This window comes from Arachis hypogaea, chromosome 5 (genome assembly GCF_003086295.3).
Source record: "Arachis hypogaea cultivar Tifrunner chromosome 5, arahy.Tifrunner.gnm2.J5K5, whole genome shotgun sequence".
Lineage (NCBI taxonomy): Eukaryota > Viridiplantae > Streptophyta > Magnoliopsida > Fabales > Fabaceae > Arachis > Arachis hypogaea.
In genome coordinates, this window is record NC_092040.1 from 4,126,925 (window position 1) to 4,148,086 (window position 21,162).

The following is a 21,162-nucleotide window of genomic DNA, read 5'->3' on the forward strand; positions in this document are numbered from 1 at the left end:
TAGCAGCAGGTGGGGTGATTGCTGGTGGATTGCTACTTCCTGAAACTATGTAGAAGAAACACACACCCAAAAATTCCCCAAAAGTATATGGGGGTGAACTTGATAGCCCTTGCAAAATTCAGAATTAAGTTCCCACCAGGTTTCCACCACTTATAGATATCTGACTATAGCAAACATTGCAGTAATGAAGGAAAATGAGAAATGGTAGTTAATGACAAACATAAATCAGTAAATCTAACATATAAGGATGTGAAACACTAAATAATTTTTAGTGTTGTAAAGCTGATTTGGACAAGAAATAAGTATCTGTCCAAAACAGAAAACCGGAACAAGGGGTTGGCCCTTCTGCATGGCTATGCGGATAAATCCTTTTCTTGCCTTGAGATAGGCAGTCTAAAGGGTAAAAATATCTTAATATCACTGACCCAATTTAAAGTTTTTAACATAAATCATGCAATGACAATAATGATGCTCATCTTGAAAGACACAATTTATTTCAAATCCTCTTCAGCGTGTCTTTAAAATTAGTAGAAAGGAGAAATACAGCACAAAATCAAATATTAAGAAAAACCAGCAAGATGTAGGCACTAAAAGATCTAACTAACACAATGTATCCATTATACAAGAGGGAGAGGAAGTTTTTCTTTGTTGCTGGTGTAAGACCCAACCATGTCCATATGTGTCTCAAAAATGGTGTATAGAATACCTATGCATCAATTGAGAAAATTTTAATGTTACATACTTAAGAACCAATTATAAAGCAGAGTTGCAACTCTCAAGCGAAAGTATTACCGCACTGCTAGCAAGAACCTTTATCTTTGGAAGAGGCATAAACCCTGTGTTGTCGGCAAGCGCAACAACACCAATTGGCAAAATTGAATGTTGTTCAAAACCAAAAACTGCACGAAGTGCATACTCATGTTACTATCAATAGCCAGCAATTGATAAAATACAATAAAAACAGGTACCATCACAATGGTTAACTAAACAACTGGACCCCATTTTTTTCACTTCAATATACTGTAAAATCCTTAAATTTGGGTCAGGCTATTGGCAGACTATGCACTGCCTGTTTTGACTCCATACTAACCATTATTTGTAGCAACAATTTCTTAAATTATTAATGATAAGTAGAAATTTTCTTTGTTAAAGTTAAACATTATTGATGTCACATCAAGAAATCAGATCCAGCTGTGCAGAAAAATTGTGAAATCAAGAACATTATTTTAGTGTAATTAAGGATGGTAGTTCTCTAGACACTAACTTCAATCTTGATGGATCAAACCATTCAAATTTACATATCCTTTCCAACAACTAATCTACTAGTCTAAACCAAATTCATCAAACAACTTGACTATTCCAATAGCTAAGTTAACTTCATTAGCAATTGCAAAACTTACTTTATAATTAAAGTTAACACAAATAAATCTGAATATAATTTTATTCTACCATATGTATGCAAGAATTCATTATGATCATACATTCAGTTTAACTAAATAACATTACATATTACATTCAGTTTAACTAAACCAACCCAATACAAAGAAAAGCAGTTAGGTAAATCAGTCAAATTCAGAATCCATTATCATCACACATAAAGTTCGTTTAACAAGATTAACATGGATATCCCGAATGATCTTTAGTTCTACTGTGATCATGCAAACTCTGTTTAACAAATTTATTGATCAGAGTCATTGTCCTGAAACACATTAACAATTTGGAAACTCCACCACTAAGAGAAGTAAACCCTAACACATAAAGAACAAGTTTTCATATCATCAAAATACAAGAAACACTCCTAGTCTATAATTTTCTTGGCCAAACCACTACGAAAGCCAGTACTGATCAAACCCTAGCACAGAGCACAAAACAGAGGCGTTCATACCCACCGATTACAATCGAAAAAAACGGCCTGAACTTTTGTGAATATTAGATTAACAACAATATCAAAAAACAGAGGAACCACATTTTTTTTTCATTTTTGGTTTACCTCTTTCAGAGAAACCAGGATTCCCAACTTTGTGTATGAAGGAGATGACAACAGCGATACTTCAGAGCCTAAGTCTTCCACTGAAATCGGTGCGGTTAATGCAATCGCACATGCGCCATTGGAGATTGAGGGAGGGAAAAGAAGAAACCTCACTCTTTGTTGCGTTTGTTTCGTGTTTTGAGAGGAGGAAAACAATACGTTATTGAAACGTTGAGCGAGGGACATATTCAGTGTGAAACGACGTCGTTTCATGTCATTTTGCCGCCACAACCAAAACAGCGTCGTTTCTGTAACGCCCACGTGTCACGACGCTTGCCAACTCAGCTTTCTGGTTGCATCAGGTGTCCAGAAATTGACGGAAGGACAACTTTGAGTCCTGGAGTGCAAGTTCGGGGATGACTCTGAGGAACATTTAAGTTCAGGGACTACTATGAGACTCGAGTGCAACTTCAGGGACTACATTGAGACTTATCTCTAATAATAATAATAATAATAATAATAATAATAATAATAATAATAATAAGATTTAAACATACTTTATTATAGTAGGTTAGATAAAAATTAAACTATTTAAATAAATAATTTGGTGTTTAGAAATCAAGCATTATAATAGCTTCTTGAGAAGTATTTATAATATCATAAATTGATAATTATGTAAGTATACGAAGGATTTATTTTTTAAATTACATTTTTAAATTAAATGGCTTTCAATGTTATTAGATTGTCCTATTTTTAAATCAGTTAATTTTTAACATTTTTTATTGTAATTATTTATTTTGTAATAAGTACAACTAAAATTTAAATAACAATTTTTAAATTAAACATTATTACGATGAGTAGTATAAAAATTTGTAATGTATTCTTTTACTAAACTTATCACATAATAAAAATTTTAAAACTTTATAAAATGCAATTTTTTTCATAGATTCGTATTATGGAACTAATTGATTTAGCATTGATTCCATATAGATATAATTGTTGGTGTATCGAAATAATTGTTTGGATTATTATGTGTGCAATTTGAATCAACCTATTTCGAATTACTATGGGTGTCACCGTGTCAAAATGGTGGGCTAGTTCGAATTAGCCTGATTCGAACTAGTGTGGGTCACGTTTGCATGTAGTTCTAATCAATATGATTCAAATTACTCCTTGGATCCACTCATGCATAATTCAAACTAACCTCATCCGAATTATATTAAAATATGCTTTTGGCTGATGTATGTTATATTTGTTGCTTTAGTAGAATTACGTAATTTTCTCTTCCATTTGGTTTAATATGGCATTTTGCCCTTTTGGATATGATATGTATTTGATGAATTAATTTTCATGTACAAGTCTTTTTGCTATATAAGTTTTACAAGTTTTGAAATTTCACTTACTCCTAAAATGTGCTTTTTATGGCACGTATGTTTCACGCTCCTCTTTAATAGATTTTTCAATGAACGGGCATACGTTGTTCTTCTTCTTCTTCATATTATTGCACATTCTTCTTCTTCTTCTTCTTGCCCGTTCTTCTTCTTATTATTATTCTTTTTTGTTATTCAGTTATGCAACACATACAAGTTTTTTTGACTTACAAGTCTTTCAAGTTGGGCTAAACCCAACAAAAACTACGTTCACCCAGAAAAGCATGTTAACACGCGCATCACGTTTCCAAAGCGCTCATTCACCATTATGAACGACTCTTCTTCTTCTTCCTTGATGGAAACCACAACGGTAATTTTTTCTTCGCGTTTCTCCTCCTCCTTTGCTTCCTTCTTCTTCTCCTTCTTCTTTGTGTTTCTCCTCTTTTTTTCGCATGTTTCATCTTCATCGTCGTGTTTCTCCTCCTTCTTCTTTTGATTTTGCAATATTATATATTTTTTTCTTCTTTGTTCGATTTTTTCCTCCCAAAAAGAATGATGAGAATATAAAATAAGAAGATGAAGAAGAAGAAGCAACAAAAGATGAGGAGGAGGAGGAGGAGGAGGAGGAATTATCCAGAACTGATCAGAATAAAAATACACCCAAATATTTTTATTTTACACACAAATTTGCTGCAAATACAGATATGAGTTATGCTACATGTACACTAAAATCAACCACCAAAGCCAGCCATCAGTATAAAATATATATTGAAATACAAATATACATTGAAAGTAAATTAAAGCACACATGTATTTATACACAAATACATTGGTAATTGATTTTAGTGGCTAGTTTTAGTGTACAAATAGCATTTTTGTACAGAAAAATATTTCCTCTAATGCTGCATTTTTTTTCTTCTTCTTCTTTTTATTATTTCTTTCTTTCTTTTAATTAAATGAATGTAAGTTCATCATCTTCCAAGTAATTTTGCAGCACTATGTATTTTTTTCTTCTTCTTTGTTTGATTTTTTTGTTTTTATTCTTGTTAAGAGAGTAAAACAAGAAGAAAAAGATGAATAAGAAAAAAAAAAAGAAAAAGATGGTGATGATGATGAAAAAAAAGAAACAACAGAAGATGAGGAGGAGGAAGAGGAAGAATTATGAATTATGCAAAACTTATCAGAATAAAAATACACCCAAATATCTTCGTTTTACACCCAAATATATTCGTGTTACACCCAAATATTTTTGTTTTGCACCCAAATTTACTGCAAATACAGAAATGAGTTATGATATTTGTACATTAAAATCAGCCACCAAAGTCAGCCACTAGTATAAAATACATACTGGAATACAAATATACATTGAAAATAAATTAAAGCACACATGTATGTATTTATACACAAATACATTGGTGGCTGGTTTTAGTGTATAAATAGCATTTTTGTATAGAAAAATATTTTCTCTAATGTTGCATTTTTTTCTTCTTTTTTTTCCCTTATTTTTTTCTTTCTTTCAGTTAAATGAATGTAAGTTCATCATCTTTCAAGTAATTTTACATTATTATGTGTTTCTTCTTCTTTATTTGATTTTTTTTATTTTTATTCTTGTTAAGAGAGTAAAACAAGAAGAAACTTGAGAAGGTAAAAAAAAGGAAAAGATGAATAAGAAAAAAAGAAGAAGAAGATGGTGATGATGATGAAAAAAAAGCAGCAGCAGAAGATGAGGAGGAGGAAGAGGAAGAGTTTTGAATTATGCAGAACTTATCAGAATAAAAATACACCCAAATATTTTTATTTTACATCCAAATACTTTCGTGTTACACCCAAATTTACTGCAAATACAGAAAAATATTTCTTCTAATACTGCATTTTTTTTCTTTTGAATTGAACCACGCCTCAGTCACTTGATTGGATTCAAAAATAATAATTAATTTTGTTCTGGTTCAATTAACAATCTGAACTTGAATTATTCATTATGTTCAACAACGAGATAACTGTGATGGAGAAGAAAGAGAAAAATAAAGGAAGAGAAGAAAATCCAACGAAAAAAGGAGAACGAGGAGGAAGAGGAAGAGGAAGAGGTGGTGTTGATGACGACGATAACGAAAAAGAAAAATAACGAACAGGCCTGCTACACATACAAGTCTTTTTGGCTTACAAGTTATACAAACTACCCAAGCCCAACAAAAAAACGACGCGCACCCACACTCCACACTCGAATGTAAAAACCACGCGCGATACCCAACCGTTTCACTTGCTCCAAAGCGCGCTCATAATGAAAAACTCTTCCTCTTCTTCCTCAATCAATACACAAACGCTCGAGATTCAAGCCATGTTCAAAACAAAAAAAAGCTCTGAAGAAACCGTCCAAGTTCTCGCAAAAAGTACAACAAATCAAGAAGCAAATATTCAAATCTCCATAAAAAAACACCAAAAAGAACGAACAAACATCATTCAAGTTGTATTTTTCGAAATCAAAGTACTATATCGTGGTATTTTTCTCTCTATTTGACTATTCTAGGTTTAGATCTCATATTACTGTTCTAATAAAACTCTTTAAGTTGTTTACGCTATTTTACGTAGTTCAAGTGAAATGATATTTGGGTGTATACATATAAACTCTATTTTGTGAATGTTAGGAGGCCTTTTAAGTAGGTTTGTATACATATAAACTGTGTATGGAGCATTTCTGGGTGTATATGTCAGTATAAAATCAATCGACGAGTGCCTCTATGCCTTGATGATAATATATTTCCATCTTGCTAAAAACGAGAAGAAAGGAGAGAAAAAAGCTGCAGTGCCCTGGGTAGCAACTGGAACATAGAGCAGCTGGTTGCAAAAATTAGAGCAGAGATAGATGGCCATAAGTAAGCAAACAGAATATGTTCTCTAATTTGTGTGTGTTTTATTTATCTAGATATTGTAAACTAACATTTCTACTGTTTCAGGGCATCGTCAAGATGGCAGAGACAAAAAAGAAACTGAAAGAAATGAAAGAAAAAGAAAAGAAAGAAGAAAAGAAAAAAACAAAAAAATAAACCAAGTTCTTCCTCTGAGAATGATTCATCAGAGACTAATGTTGATATTTTCTCTGAGTCTGAGTCGGAAGAAGACTCAGAGGAACCTACAAGGAAACAACCCAAAAGGGGAGCCAAAATGTAAGTAATATTTTTGGGTGCATTTTGTCAATTTTAGATTGTTTTTCCCTAATAACTGTTTGCTTTTCAGAATGGAATCCAAAAAGAGAAAACTGATTTTGGAGGATTCCAGTTCAGAGAGCAAAAGTGAATCCACTGATGGGTAAGATTCTGAAATTATCATCACTTTCTTTCTTGTTTCTATCAAAATTTAATGTATTAACACATTATTTCTCATTTAATTTTAGGAGTGAAGAATCCTTGCCAGTTAAAAAACAAAAAACAAGAAAAAAATTCACATTGCTGCCAAAAAGTATGAACTGCCTTCAACGGTACTCATCATCAATATTGTTGTATTTGTCTGATTCATAATTTTTTTATTTTCAGGACGCAATCCAGAAAAAGGAAGCACGTAATTGAGGATTCATCTTCAAAAGAAGAAAATCATTCTTATAACGGGTAAGATACTTTCTAAACCTATCTTAAACTCTGTAATCAGAACTATATTTTGTTAACATGTACTTTTAAATGTACTGCCAGAACTAAAATTGGAACTGAAACAATAGAAGAATTTTTAAGACAACGTCAACAAGGGTATGTTGAATTTGGATGCATATTACCTTTTTTAGGGTGTTTTGGTTGCTGATTATTTATCTTCTGTTAATTGATAGAATTTTGATATACTAAATGATATTTATTCTGTACTTAGAATGTCGGAGATGAGCTTAGCAACCGAGACTGATTCTTTATATCAAGGACAAATGGAGCAAAGCAGTGTAAACAAACCTTTGGATTCCATGTAATTTCTTTTTCTTATACCATTTTCTAAATTCTTTTTTTACCATATTCTTCTAATTTTGTATATATTTTTTTAGAACAAAAAGCCCTTTAAAGTTTTATTCAAGAAAAAAAAAGCACGAAAAAAACATAAATCTGCAACTATGTAAGTTCTAAAAAAAAGCATTCTCGAGTGCATTTGGTTATTATTTGGGTGCATTGTTATCTTATTTGGGTGTATCTCAGGTTCAATCAGCAAGAAGAATCATTGAGTGACCCAGCTCAACAACAGATCATCATTTTTCGACCATCCTCTCAACCGCTTGATATGTAAGTTTTATAACTAAATTTCAACCCTCTAATCTATTTTAAAAAGGTTTTTTTAACATTTAATTTTTGTCTTGTTTAGAGTTCCAATTCAAGTATGCATCCCTTCATCCCAGGCAACATCAGAAAGCCCTGTGCCACCATTTGAACCATCCCCCCCAACAGAGAGGTGAGCAAATTTATTCGGGTTCATTTCGTTATTCTTTAGGTATATTGTTATCTTATTTGGGTATATATCCTGAAAATTGAGCTGAAATTGATATTTTTTTATAGTCTGATTCATTTTCTCTAACCCCACAGCACTCTAGAACCCTAAAAATTTGATGAAAGCACACCAACAATACCAGCAGCTCCATCTAAAATGTAAGTTCGTCAAAATAGAAACTGATTTTCGATATAATTCGTTTATTCTTATTCTCATAGTACGATTTATGTCAACACGCAAGGATCCATCTCCTAAAGCGATTGCTGCTGCACTATTGATGATGGCCAGGACAGCATCCTATGTACCCAAAGAACTGTCGTTGCCATCATTCAGCCTTGGCTTGACTGATTCTAGCCAAGAAGAAACACAGACGCAAGAAGGTGTTGAGCAAGCAGAAGCTCAGGTGGTAAAAAGTCCAGAAACCACAATATTAATAGAAGAATTAGATGTTCTGGTGGAAAAGATTGTAAAGAGTGGAGAAAACAAAATACCAAATTTTCTAGAAGGTAAAACTCCGCCGACTGCAAAGCAAACCGTGGGCCAGATTTTTGAAAAATTTGAAACTCCTTTGAAGAGAAATTTAATGTCGCCCGAAATGAGAGCATGAGAGAAAAATGCTACCTCTGGACAACACGTATCAGGACATACGGGGATGACTGCACTGATGAGTATGATTCACTTTGCACACTGAACGCCCAAGAACCGTTGGTGCTGTCAAGAGTCCACTTTGCATCCTTAAAAGCTAAATCATATATTGAAGCTGACGTAAGATTAGAATAAGGTTAATGATTATGTTATGACATGTGACTGCAAATATTGATTGATGTAATTAATTTGGTTGTTTTATTTTTCTAGATTGTTACTGCCATGTGCCTGATCCTCAACCAACAGAATATTAAAAGATTCTAGGAAGAAAATTATTGTCTGCCACCTAATATTATAGTAAGGTGTAATGTTTAAAATTTTGGGTGCATTTTGTTATCTTTTGGGTGCATTGTGTTATCTTTTGGGTGCATTAAACGATTTCTTTGGGTGTTCCACAAATGCTGCAGAACATGGCCATTGGCAATCATCCAAATAGGTAGTTTTTACAGCCAAAGTCCAAAAAGCCATTTAAAGTTAAAGACTACCCAATGTTTTTACCCTATTTGAACTGGAAAAAATTAGCATCACATCCATACGTAAGTTTTCATTTCTAAAACTTCTCATCACAATTCTTTGGTTATCTATGAATTAAACTAAAACATTGTTCAATGTGAAGATGTTTTAGATTTTTGCGCCTGTTTGCTACTCAAATCATTGGTGGATGTGGGGGCTGATGTAAGAAAGAAAAAGTTTTATATACTTGACCCCTACCACAAGACGTGTCCCTCCAAAGATAGAATGAAGGTAAATAAGTTTATTGTAAGTTGGACATGTTTTTTCCGTTATGAAATTTGGGTGCATTTTAAATCAAATTAGGGTGTATATTGTTTATATTTGGGTGTATTGATTTATTTGACTTATTCCTTCTTATATTCGGCGTTTTTTATTTTTAGGGGTATGTAATTTCAAGAATTAGAGTATATGCTAGGGGACACCTCTCAAAAGGAAAGATCATGAAATTAAGCCTCCTTACATTGACATTTCAGGCCAAAACACAGAGTACATATCTTTCACTCTGAAAAATTGTGTTTTCAATTCCTTTCCTATTTTAATTTGCTAAATTATTTTTGGTTTTCAGCTATGATTGTGCTATTTATGTCATGAAATGACTAAAAATAATTGTGCCTCAAAACGTTAAAAAGGGAAAGTATGAGTGAGACAATTGGACTCAGATAATTATATTTAAAACTATATATCTCTCTATTACTTTTCTAAATTAAAAGAATTAATTCGAATAATATTATTTCAAACTGTAGGCAGAGGTCGACCACTTCAGAGTTGAATTTGCTTCCCGAATTATTTTTCATGACATGAATCACGACAGAGATGCAGCGATCAAGGGAAGTGAAACAATGAGATTGTTGAGGCCATCTGCAGCTTTGTTAAGCCCATATTGTCAAGTAGATTCTTATGATATTGAAAGTGACAGTGATTGACGTCAGTTTTATGTAGTTTTGAAATAGTATGAACATTTTTGTGAATATTTTATTGATTTGTATTATAAAATTTGTTTGCATAAATAAACTGTCTGTGCTGTATTCAAAGGCTGTAAATTACAAGTACATAGAAAATAAAGAAAAACAAAATCAAACCAAATAATGCACCCAATTACTTTAGTTATGCACCCAAATATTCCCCGTATACACCCAAATATATACCCTAAATACCTAAAACCCTAAACCCTAAAATCCTAAATACCTAAAACCCTAAACCCTAAACCATAAACAATAAAACCTAAACCCTAAAACCCTAAACCTTAAAACCCTAAATCCTAAACCCTAAATCCTAAATCCTAAAACCCTAACCCCTAAATATGCACCCAAATATAACCCATAAACACCCAAATATATACCCTAAATACCTAAAACCCTAAAGCCTAAAGCCTAAAACCTAAAACCTAAGCCCTAAACCCTAAAACCCTAAACCCTAAACCCTAAACCCTAACCCTAACCCTAAACCCTAAACCATAAAACCCTAAAACATAAAAACTAAACAAAACAATAATTTATAACACAAACAGCAACATCTGAAAATATATAAATGTAAAATGTCAAACACAAGAAAATTCAGAAATACACCCAAAAAAATAAGCTTTACACCCATATTTTATAACTATACACCCAAAAAACTATCCTCTGCTGCTGGTTCACTGAACTGATAATTCATAATATGTCTGTGATATTGGCTGGAATTTGGACGCACCACTGATGCAGCATCAAAGAGGTTTAACTGAAAAATTATTAAACTCACATATTAGCAAAACTATTAACAACAAAATTAAACTCAATCACCACATATTTAAAGAACATCACTTTTACCTCGTTTAAAGCTTTCGATTTCTTCTTCTTTGAGGCATTTGCAATCTGTTTGTCCAACTTTGAACCTAGCCTATTTTTTGGACGTCCTCCCAGAATCGAGTCTCTCTTCCATCACAACCTCTATAGACAACTCAGTAATCATCTTCTGTCTTATACGCTGATCCTTGAATTGTATCTGACAAATATCCTTCCACGGTCCCCCCCCCCCGAACAGGTAATACCTGATAGGACAGTAAGACATTTGGGTTCATGTTATTACATGAGCAAATCACCTTCTTCCACAACGGACACTCCTCCTTCAAAAAACGCCACCATTACTTAAACAGGAGAGCTGTGCTTTGCACCATGGCATCCCCAACTCCCAACCCACCAAATTTTTTGGGTGCTTGCACCACCTCCCAGCTAACCAAGGCCATACCATTTCTTTCATCCTCCTTACTCCATAGAAATCTTCTCTGTAAGGAAATCAATTTCTCTACAACAGCCTTCGCCATCTTATATAAACTCAAGTAATATACAGGGAGACTATTCAACACCGATTTAATGAGCACCAACTTGCCAGCTTTATTGAGAACCTTGGCTTTTCAGATGCTAAGTTTCTCCTCCACTTTATCTATAATAGGCTTTCAAGTCTTAATCAACCTCGGGTTAGCTCCTAACGAGATTCCAAAGTACTTAACTGGGAGAGCGACTTCTTTACAGTCCAACACACTACACATGCGCTGTACCCACTGCTCGTCACAATTAATAGGAATCAAACTGGATTTATCAAAATTAATACTTAATCCTAACATCAATTTAAAACAACGAAAAATTTTTTTGTAATTTTTAATGGTCTCTTTTTCTAAAGAGCAGAATAGAATAGTATCATCTGCAAACTGAAGATGTGACAACTGAATATAATCTCTATCAATCAGTGGTATAATTTTTCTACAAAAATATTTTATTTGTCAAATTACAAATCAAGAAATTCAATATGTTACATCGTAAAAGGTTCTGATTATTCTATATAATGCGGATAAAGATGAATAATTACATCGTCAAAAGTTATAGTAGCAAATAGCCAATTGTTACGATTTTTTATAAAAGTACAGCCACGTACACACAACAAACTATTATTTGTGAGTGAAGTACCAATCTGATCTCTGTCCATTTTTAAGAATGACAACGCGACTCTTCAAAATAAAATTGATCCACTTCAGTCCCTATTCCCTGATTTCGTCACACAACGCAGCTTTTGTAGGTATTTTTCTGTCAACTCTGAACGGAAAATGCTGACGTGTCAGGTTCGGAAATGGACAGAAGTCTAATTGTCTCTAAATTTAAATTGGTTAGAAATTTATTTGTCCTTATAATTTTTTAAACAATATTTTTTAGATTATTTTTTTATTTATTATCTTTATATTCTTTTTCCAATAAATTATTAAATATATGGTATAATAGTACAAACTAATTAATAAATTATTCAAATTTAAAAATATCATTTATTATGAAACTAAATAAATCATTCTCAAATATAATTTTTAAATACATAAATAATAAACATTAAAATTCAGTTAATACATTAATAATAATAACCCTTTGATATAGTATTAGTATTATGATCTAGATAATTTTTCACAATAAAGTGAAAACTAATAAAACATTACTTGATATATAGTAAAATGTTTTTGAATAATAACAAATTTAATTTTTTATCTCTTTAAAATAAATTAATAATTCTATTTGATATCTTTATACTAAAATACACTATGAGTAAACTATTAATACTAAATTAAATAATTAAAATATAATTAATATATGATGGAGAGCATTTATAAACTCAATAAATTTAAAGTATCAATAATATTATTAATTTATTAATAATACATATGATCATAAAGTTATAGATTGATAAAGATTTATCAATATAAGAATAATATAGATTAATTAAAATTTTAAGTATATTAAAATTCAATTAAAGAGATAAAAAATAGAATTATTTCAATTAGTATTTAATTATTTCATTAAAGGTTATATATTTTAATTATTTTATTTAGTATTAGTAACTTACTCATAGTATATTTTAGTACAAAGATATCAATAGAATTATTAATTTAGTTTAAAGAGATAAAAAATTAAATTTGTTATTACTCAAAAATATTTTACTATATATCAAGTAATGTGTTCACTAGTTTAATTTTATTGTGAAAAATTATTTAGATCATAATACTAATAGTATATCATATGGTTATTATTATTAATGTATTAACTGAATTTTAATATTTATTATTTATGTATTTAAAAATTATATTTGAGAATGATTTATTTAGTTTCATAATAAATGATATTTTTAAATTTGAATAATTTATTAATTAGTTTGTACTTATTATACCATATATTTAATAATTTATTAGAAAAAAATATTAATATAATAAATAAAAAAATAATCTAAAAAAATATTGTTTAATAAATTATTTGTAACTGTAAGGAACTTCGGTAAAGTGCAGAAGCAAGGATATTTTTTTAGTACTTACAAATTTTTAACACAACTAGAAGCATCGTGATTTCCTCATCAGCAATGAAAACCGCATCAAATTTCCTTTTGTAATAAGCGGGGATTAAAACTAAAAAGTACTTGTAATATCTTATAAATGACGATAAACTAGAGAAGCTGCATCCTCCTAAGAATTCGAATCGACAGGAAACTTCCGTCGGTGGACAAGTTTATGCTTTATATACAAACTTTACACATTGGATAATCATACTTCTTGAACATCTTATTCACCTTTTATCCCTATATTTTTTGTGCAAACTTTTAAAAGTAACCTTATCCGAACACAGACCGCAAACCAGGTTCCTTTCCTAGAAACCCGCTAATTCTTAATATCATTGAATTATCCAAAAAGAACTGAAAATGGCATCCCCATAAATGTGAAAGGGTGAAATAAACAAAACAAAACAAAGCAAAAAACATATATTGTTTTCCAATTTTCATTTTGATTTCCTTTATACAAGTGCACAATATTTATTATTTATATTTATAATTATATATAATATAAACAGCCATAAAGGGACGCGCCAAGATAACCACTTGTGAGGCCCAGTATAAAAGAAACCGAAAAAAAAAAGAAACAAAGCACCAATACACTAACCAACTAACGTCCCCATCAAGACCCAAACAGAGAAAAGAAAAAGAAACTAAGTAGGTCCCAACATGGAATCCGATAGAGAGGGAGATTCTATGAGATGCACCTCATTGAGTAGGTGCTCACCGGTGAGTCCATGGTGGGTGGCACACCGTAGACTCTTGCATGATCACTCTCTAAACCATAATCCATCATCGGACGGTACTCTAAATCCTCATCGTGATCGAACACAAACTCCGGAATCTCCACCTCGTTCCTTTTTACATTCTCCCACAGGTAATCAACCCTGGTCACATATCTCAGCTTCCCGTACACCCTGCCACATGGTATAACACATTCCCAATATTAGCCACTATACAATCTATACTTGAAATATTAATTATTAATTATTTCACTTAAAAACAAAGACGAGACAAATCTGCCCTAAAATTAGGAGAGGTAGTTACAGATATCCTATCCTATTCTCTATCCTATCCTATCAACTAATAATTCAAATATCTAATTCAAATTTTTGACAAGCCAATTTTAGGATAAGGTAAAATAGATGTATCTAGACGTAAAATAAATCTAGTGTGTTAAAAGATCCAAACCACAATTATTTTGAAATGAAAATAAAGAAAATATCTAACAGCCTAACAGGAGAACTCGATAATTCGATATATTTAGATTTGATTTTTCAAAAATAACTTATAAAAATTATTTTTAAAAAATATAATATTTATATTTAATAAATTAAATTAAAAATAATTTTAATAAACAGAAATAACAAAAAATATATTTAAATATTAATTAATATATAAAATTATATTAAATTTTTTAATTTTTATAATTAGAAGACAATTTTGAAAAACTTCTCTCCTGACTTTTAAAAATTACAAACACAACCACATAAATTCTTATATTTTTATTTATAAAGTGCTTGTCCTTCCTCAGAAAACTCTACCGAACTAAGCCTTAATTCTAAATAAACAGATAAATTTTGAATAGAATTTAGTGAAGGATAAGGTAAATCAGTAAAATCTAGGTTAGCAAAATTGAGTAAAAGAGTGCTAAAATGCGCAGAGTGCGTACCCCGAACTGAAAAGAAAACGACCAAACGTAGCGAGAAAAAGGCGGGCCTGGAGTCCAGGATGGATGAAATAAACTGCTTCAAGATTGTCCCTCACGTTCGCCGGAATGGCGTCGTGGATCGATCGGAGAGCCGAGATCCCGGGGAAGTTCTCGCTCCTCTGAACCCCAGTGTGCACGTAAACCACCGTGAACTTCCTCTTTCCCACCTTCGGAAACACCCTCTCCTCCAGGTACTTCTTCAGAACCTCAACGCTAACAAATCGCGCTGAAAAAAAAAAAGATTCAAATGAACTCGCCAGTATAACATAATTAACGATATGATTATTGATGTGAGAGTGGTTAGTAAGTTACCGGGGAAGAATTTTCCTATAATGCGAAGGATCTTGCGTCCTTGTTTGTCTTTGCCTTTGACCTTGAAAACCTCCAACTTCTCCAGCAACTCTTCTTGTTCAGCTTCTGAGATGCTACTCACACCGCTCATTGTTTTTCTTTTTCTTATGAATTTCTCTCCAAAGTGGAACAAGATGATAAGGGATCAAGTGTGGATTGAGAGGTGGAAGCGTTTAATATAAGATGATGAAGCCAAGAAAGTAATAATTGTTTCGCGTTATGGACAGATTCGAAGAAAAAAATCTTGAAATTAAATTATAATTTTTTTAAATTAGATTAGATAAGAAATTTGGGAGAAGAATGGGAAAGGAACTAAGGAAGTAATAATAGTAGGGATAGGGATTGTGATTGCGCTGCGCGGTCACAGAGCATATTCCAAAGCATCTTCCATTTAATTTTAATTGGGCCCAATTGGGGCCCAATAGTGGGGGGTGTTTATCTGGGTTCAGTAAGCACAAAGCAATCAGAGCCGTCGGTTCCTTGATCATACGGGAATGAATGTTTTTAGTTAGCCTTAATTTAATGCTGATTAGTGATTAGTTTAACGTGATTGGCGTGTGAATGTGGTGTGGCTGATGGTATTGGTGGTGAAAACCGGGGGTCGATATCTTCTTGGTTTGCTTTGATTGCAATTATTTAGTGTTAGCTATTACTAATTAGTACTATTCCTATGTGATTGGGTATGGGGATTATGATGATTTCTTTTATTGGGGTAAACAATTTAAAAATAATTTTTTTATTTGTTTGGGATTAATCTAGCTTATCTTGTTACTGTCTCTTGTCTTGGGCGGCCTTTTCCTTTTGACTTGTTTTGAGAACAATCATGTACCATTAGTCTATTACCACGTAGTAGTATCCAACGAAATTAATCGTCAAAATCGGAATTCAAATGTTGGATTTTGAATGCCTAATCAAGATAAGATATTTCCAAATACCTTTGTGTCTATCTATAATTGATTAATGGTATCATACGCTATACATAGAAAAATAGATAAATGTGATTTTATCTAAATTGATAATAGATATTCACACGTTTTATCATTAAAACTCACTTTTTTTTTGACAATTTAGTGAATTTACGTATTTAAATTATTTAAAAAAAATATGTTACCAAATTACAATGTTTAAAATATATAGACATAAATATAACTTTGATATAATTATATAAGGATAAAATATGTTTTTTTTTCTAAAATTTGATAAAAATTTAAAAAATATCCTTAAGTTTTATTTTGTTTTAATTTTGTCCTAAAAGTTTTCGATTTGTAAAATATACCCCTTGACGACTAATTTTTTTAAAAAATTGAAGACCACTTCAACAACAATTTCATAAGAACAACTCTCAACGCAAGCAAATTAAGTATAATTTTCATGCATTATTGTTAGATTGGTTTTAAATTTTTTGAAAATTTAGTCGTTGAGGATATATTTGATGCAAATCTAAAATTTATGGGACAAAATTGAAATAAAATAAAATTTATAGATATTTTTGAAATTTTTGTCAAACTTCAGGGACAAAAAAATATACTTTACAAAAATTACGATAGGATATCACAGTTTAGAGTATTACACGTAAACCACTACACTCTGTAGCAGTTTACGTTGGTTTGCATGAATATAGAATCCAGTACACTCTGTAGCGGTTTCTAAAGAAGTTGCGTGCATGAAGAAACCACGACATCATGTAGCAATTTTTTCACGGTGTGGCTACTTGAAAAATGTTTATAATCTATATATACCCAACAAGAGAAAATGATGTGTAGAGTGTCATTTTCATTCAAAATTTTTAGAATAGAGAGTGGGGATAGCTTTTTAGCTCTAGTGCATTATTTTGTAAAAAAATTCAAAAAAACAAAAGACACAGTGTAAAGTTTATCAATAGAGAACCACTGAGTGTTTTTATCCAGTCATCCAATACGCTGTTAGATCTGAAAACCAGTATATTACAAAAGTTAGGCCGGTGCGGGACAAAGTGGATGAAGAAGCTATTCTACAAAATTCATGTTATAGTTGTGTCATCTAGCGTGAAGTATGAAACATTCGCGATAGAATCCGATAAAGATATGCAGGTTTTGTTTCATTGTTAGCGAAGTTTTCCCGAAGTGAGAATACACGAGTTGTATCCCAAGTTGAAACATAGCGTCAACAGTTCTGGGGCATCGGTGCCTCAAACGACTACGATGGGGTGCTTTTACCTCCATGCCTATCGTTGCACCTGATTGTCTGTTGACTAATCGTCCATCTGATGCAGTTGGGGTAGCTATGTCAGCCCGTCTGATTCTGGATATTGTACGGGAGGGTGAACCAGATCAGGTTGAAAATGCGATGCAAGATGATGATTCGGATGAAAAGCCTGCTGACATTGGCGGGGATATTCGAACAAACTCAGTTACGCATTAGGGACTGTCAAGTTCCGGCAAACAACAACATCCTCTACATTTCTCAACCCTAAACTTGGAAGCTATCAGCCAACCGCCGAACATAGTTCCTATCGTTGTTGAAGACTTATCCGACCCGAGTCGGTGATCAGGTTGACAATTCTACCATTTACTTTCATCGTCTTGTTTGGACATTTTCTCCTTATGTTGAGGCATTTTGACATTGCAAGCCTCTGGTAAGCATAGCTGGTAACACCCTAATCCTCTCATGGAACCATGTGAAGTGAACTGTGAATAGCTTCACTTTCTCCGAGAGGCAGCAACTCACCAAGTAACTCCTGGAACCACTTTTAAGCCAGTCTGCCACCCTTCATATACTGGTGAAAGTCTGTCAGGTACCCAAAAATAGCCTTCCCATCCATGGACAACCCCAACTGATATACCACATCATGAAGTGTGATGGTGCACTCTCTAAAAGCATACGAAAAATGTGGGTCTCACGATAGCACCTTTCAATAAATGCTCATCTAGCTAGAACCAACTCATATTTAGCCTAGTCAAGTGGTACAAATCAATCCTCTCTAAATAAAGTATAATCCTATCATACAATGACATATTCTGTTGCCTCTAAATACGGTGAACACACCGATTTAGCTGCGTGTTGTGAGAAAAATAACCAAAACCTGATTAATTTCTAATACTTATAGATTTAAACCATAATTTATAACTCAAAACAAAAACTACGATTGCCTTATGTATCCAATCGGTTAACTAAAATGTTAAATATAGTTCTCTTATAATCACTATTAATATAAATTTTATTAAAAAAGAGAAATATGTATGATGATTTATATAAAATTATAAAACAAATGTATAAACATTACAACAACTAAAGAATGTCCAATTTTTACATTCATAAGTCTTAGGTTCTAAAATTTAAAATTTAAGATCTAAATCTTAAATTTCAATTACGAATCAACAAATCTTAAATTATTTATTTAAAATTTAAATCTTAAATTTTAAATAATAAATCCTAAACTTTCGAAATTTTAAATTTTAAATTTTAAATATTAATTTTTAAATACTAATAACAAGCCATAAATCCTATATTTCAAATTATTCCAATATTAATTTTTAAATACCTAATTTCGAATTCTCTATATTTATTTTTAAATTTTAAATTTTAATTTTCAAACTCTAAACTACATACCTTAGATTCTATATTTTAATTAATATACTATGGATACTACATAAATATACGTAAATATATAAATAAAAGAAAACAAACTTATCTCTTCATTGATGCCGCCGGCAACGTGAGTAACGCCATTGAGTCGGTATAAGCACTCTTCATCCGCCGTGGTCTCAATTGAAGAGATCGCTCCGAAAAACTCAAACTATCTCCAACTTCTTCTCTCTACCTTCTCACTACTTTTCCTCTCTACCAAACTTTGAAAAATCTCCAAATGAATAATCCGCTAATGCCTCAAGCGGATGCCATTTACTGCTAGTAGGTATCGCGCTTTCTTCATGCACCCAATCTCTTCATAAACCGCTACAGGAGGTAGAGGTGTTCAAATCCAAACCGATCCAAATTAAACCGTTCATCCAATCCAATCCAGAACGAAAACCGATTAAAATTGCACTAATTCGAATTTGATTGGATTATATTTTTTGCAAACCGTTGGATCGGATCGGATTTCGGATCTAATTTTCATAAATGATCCAATCCAATCCAAATCGCACAATGTGCTATAATATTATTATTTTATTATTACATTTACAATTATACTTATAACATGTTCAATTTTTTATATATTTTTATATTATTCATATATTATTATTTAATAAATATTTTATATTCAAAATATTATTTATTTATTTATTTTAACTAACTTATAATTTTATTTCTATTGTTATGTTATTGTTGGTTTTTTAAGATATTGTTGAGACTTGTTATGTTATTGTTGATTATTTAAAATTTGATGTTGAGACTTATTATACGTATTTACTTTTTTAATTTATAAAATAATTGAATCGGATCAGATCAATTTTTTTTAAAAAAAGCATCCAATCCAAACCGCACCGCAAGTAAAATCAGTGTTCAGATTGGATAAGTTTTTAACTTAAAACCGATCCAAACCGCACCACGAACACCCCTAACAAGATGTAGTGGTGTAGCGGTTTACGTGCAATCTAATCCGCAGGAGAGTGTCGCAATTTTTATATAATTACAAAAATTGCATTCGTGTCTGCATATTCCGAAAATTATAATCTAATAACATAATTTTTTTTAAATAATTTAAATGCATAAATTATTATTATTATTTTCTTTTTGCATTTAATAATACCAACTGCTTAGATGCATAATTTATTCATCACTATCAAAGTGGCTAGCAGAGTTGATTAGAAACAATTTCATAAATTTCATATCTCATAAGGATTTAATTTTGAATTTTATTTTTGACGGATGAAATATAATAAAAATTTGTGTGATTTAGACAACATGAATAACTACCAATCAAATAAAAATACTACATTTTTAAATTATTCACTTAAATTTTAATATTAAAATAATTATCCATACACCTAGTGAAATGAACATCCGATATATCTATTGTTTATATTGTTTAGTATTTTTATTGTTTATCTATACTTTTTTAAGTACTTTATTTATTTATTTATTGGTTGGGCCTCACAAATTAGTAAATTACTATCACGGTATATATATTTTTTTATAAGAAAACGGGGCCACAGGCCCAAAAGACAACAACACTAAGGAGAAAAGCCTCTAGGAAAAGCTATCCCTCTTCTGTCTGCTTCTAATTGCAGGGCAAGAAAAGCTGGCGCATGGTTGCAACAATGAAGGCCGTGAGGAACTTTTTGGGCGTGCGTAGCCAAAGCGTTCGCTGAAAAATTTGCTTCTCTGAAGATGTGTCTAATTTGAAAGTGATCCGGCTTGGCTAATAACTCCCTAATTGCACGTATAATAGAAGAAGCTGAGTGCCGTTGGGCAGGGTGATTGTGGAGGAGTTGCAGGCGCATTGCAAGTCCGTTTTAACAATCAGATTCTGGATGTTGAGCTCCGAAGCAAGCTTCAGACCTATGTAGATTCCCCAAAGCTCCGTTTTGGTTATGAAAGTATTCCCAATATTCATCCAAAATCCAGCTACAAAACGACCGTGAGAGTCTCGGATTAAGCCACCACAAGTACCACTTTTGGAGACTGAAGATAAGGAGCCATCTGTGTTGAGCTTGTATCTTCCTTCATCCGGCAACTCCCAGCCAATGTGTTGCACTCTAGTGAATGTGAGAGTTTTCTTACTAGCCTCAGTTAGAGAGATAACATCTTCGTATCTTTTGGCTATGATCTGTGCTGAGTAGGCAATACTATTCTCAGGTCTGTTTTCATGATTGAATATCAGATCATTCCTATTTCTCCAT

At 31.9% G+C, this 21,162-nt stretch overlaps 1 protein-coding gene across 1 annotated transcript; it reads right to left on the reverse strand.

Annotated features, from left to right (window-relative positions):
- Positions 1-13,710: 13,710 nt before the first annotated feature.
- LOC112800291 (uncharacterized) lies at positions 13,711-16,036 on the reverse strand. Its single transcript, XM_025842492.3, has 3 exons — positions 15,302-16,036; positions 14,951-15,215; positions 13,711-14,195 (listed from the first exon to the last, which is right to left on the reverse strand). Exons 1-3 carry the CDS (start codon positions 15,429-15,431, stop codon positions 13,973-13,975), a joined length of 618 nt encoding a protein of 205 aa, XP_025698277.1. The 5' UTR covers positions 15,432-16,036; the 3' UTR covers positions 13,711-13,972.
- Positions 16,037-21,162: the final 5,126 nt, after the last annotated feature.

What these genes read in the sequence shown, in the direction of transcription:
- LOC112800291 (XM_025842492.3), bottom strand. Translation starts at nt 15,431, where the DNA reads ATGAGCGGTGTGAGTAGCATCTCAGAAGCTGAACAAGAAGAGTTGCTG. An exon ending in TATAGGAAAATTCTTCCCCG is followed by an intron (nt 15,216 to 15,301) that starts GTAACTTACTAA and finishes TTTTTTTTTCAG; the next exon opens with CGCGATTTGTTAGCGTTGAG. An exon ending in CGTTTTCTTTTCAGTTCGGG is followed by an intron (nt 14,196 to 14,950) that starts GTACGCACTCTG and finishes ACCATGTGGCAG; the next exon opens with GGTGTACGGGAAGCTGAGAT.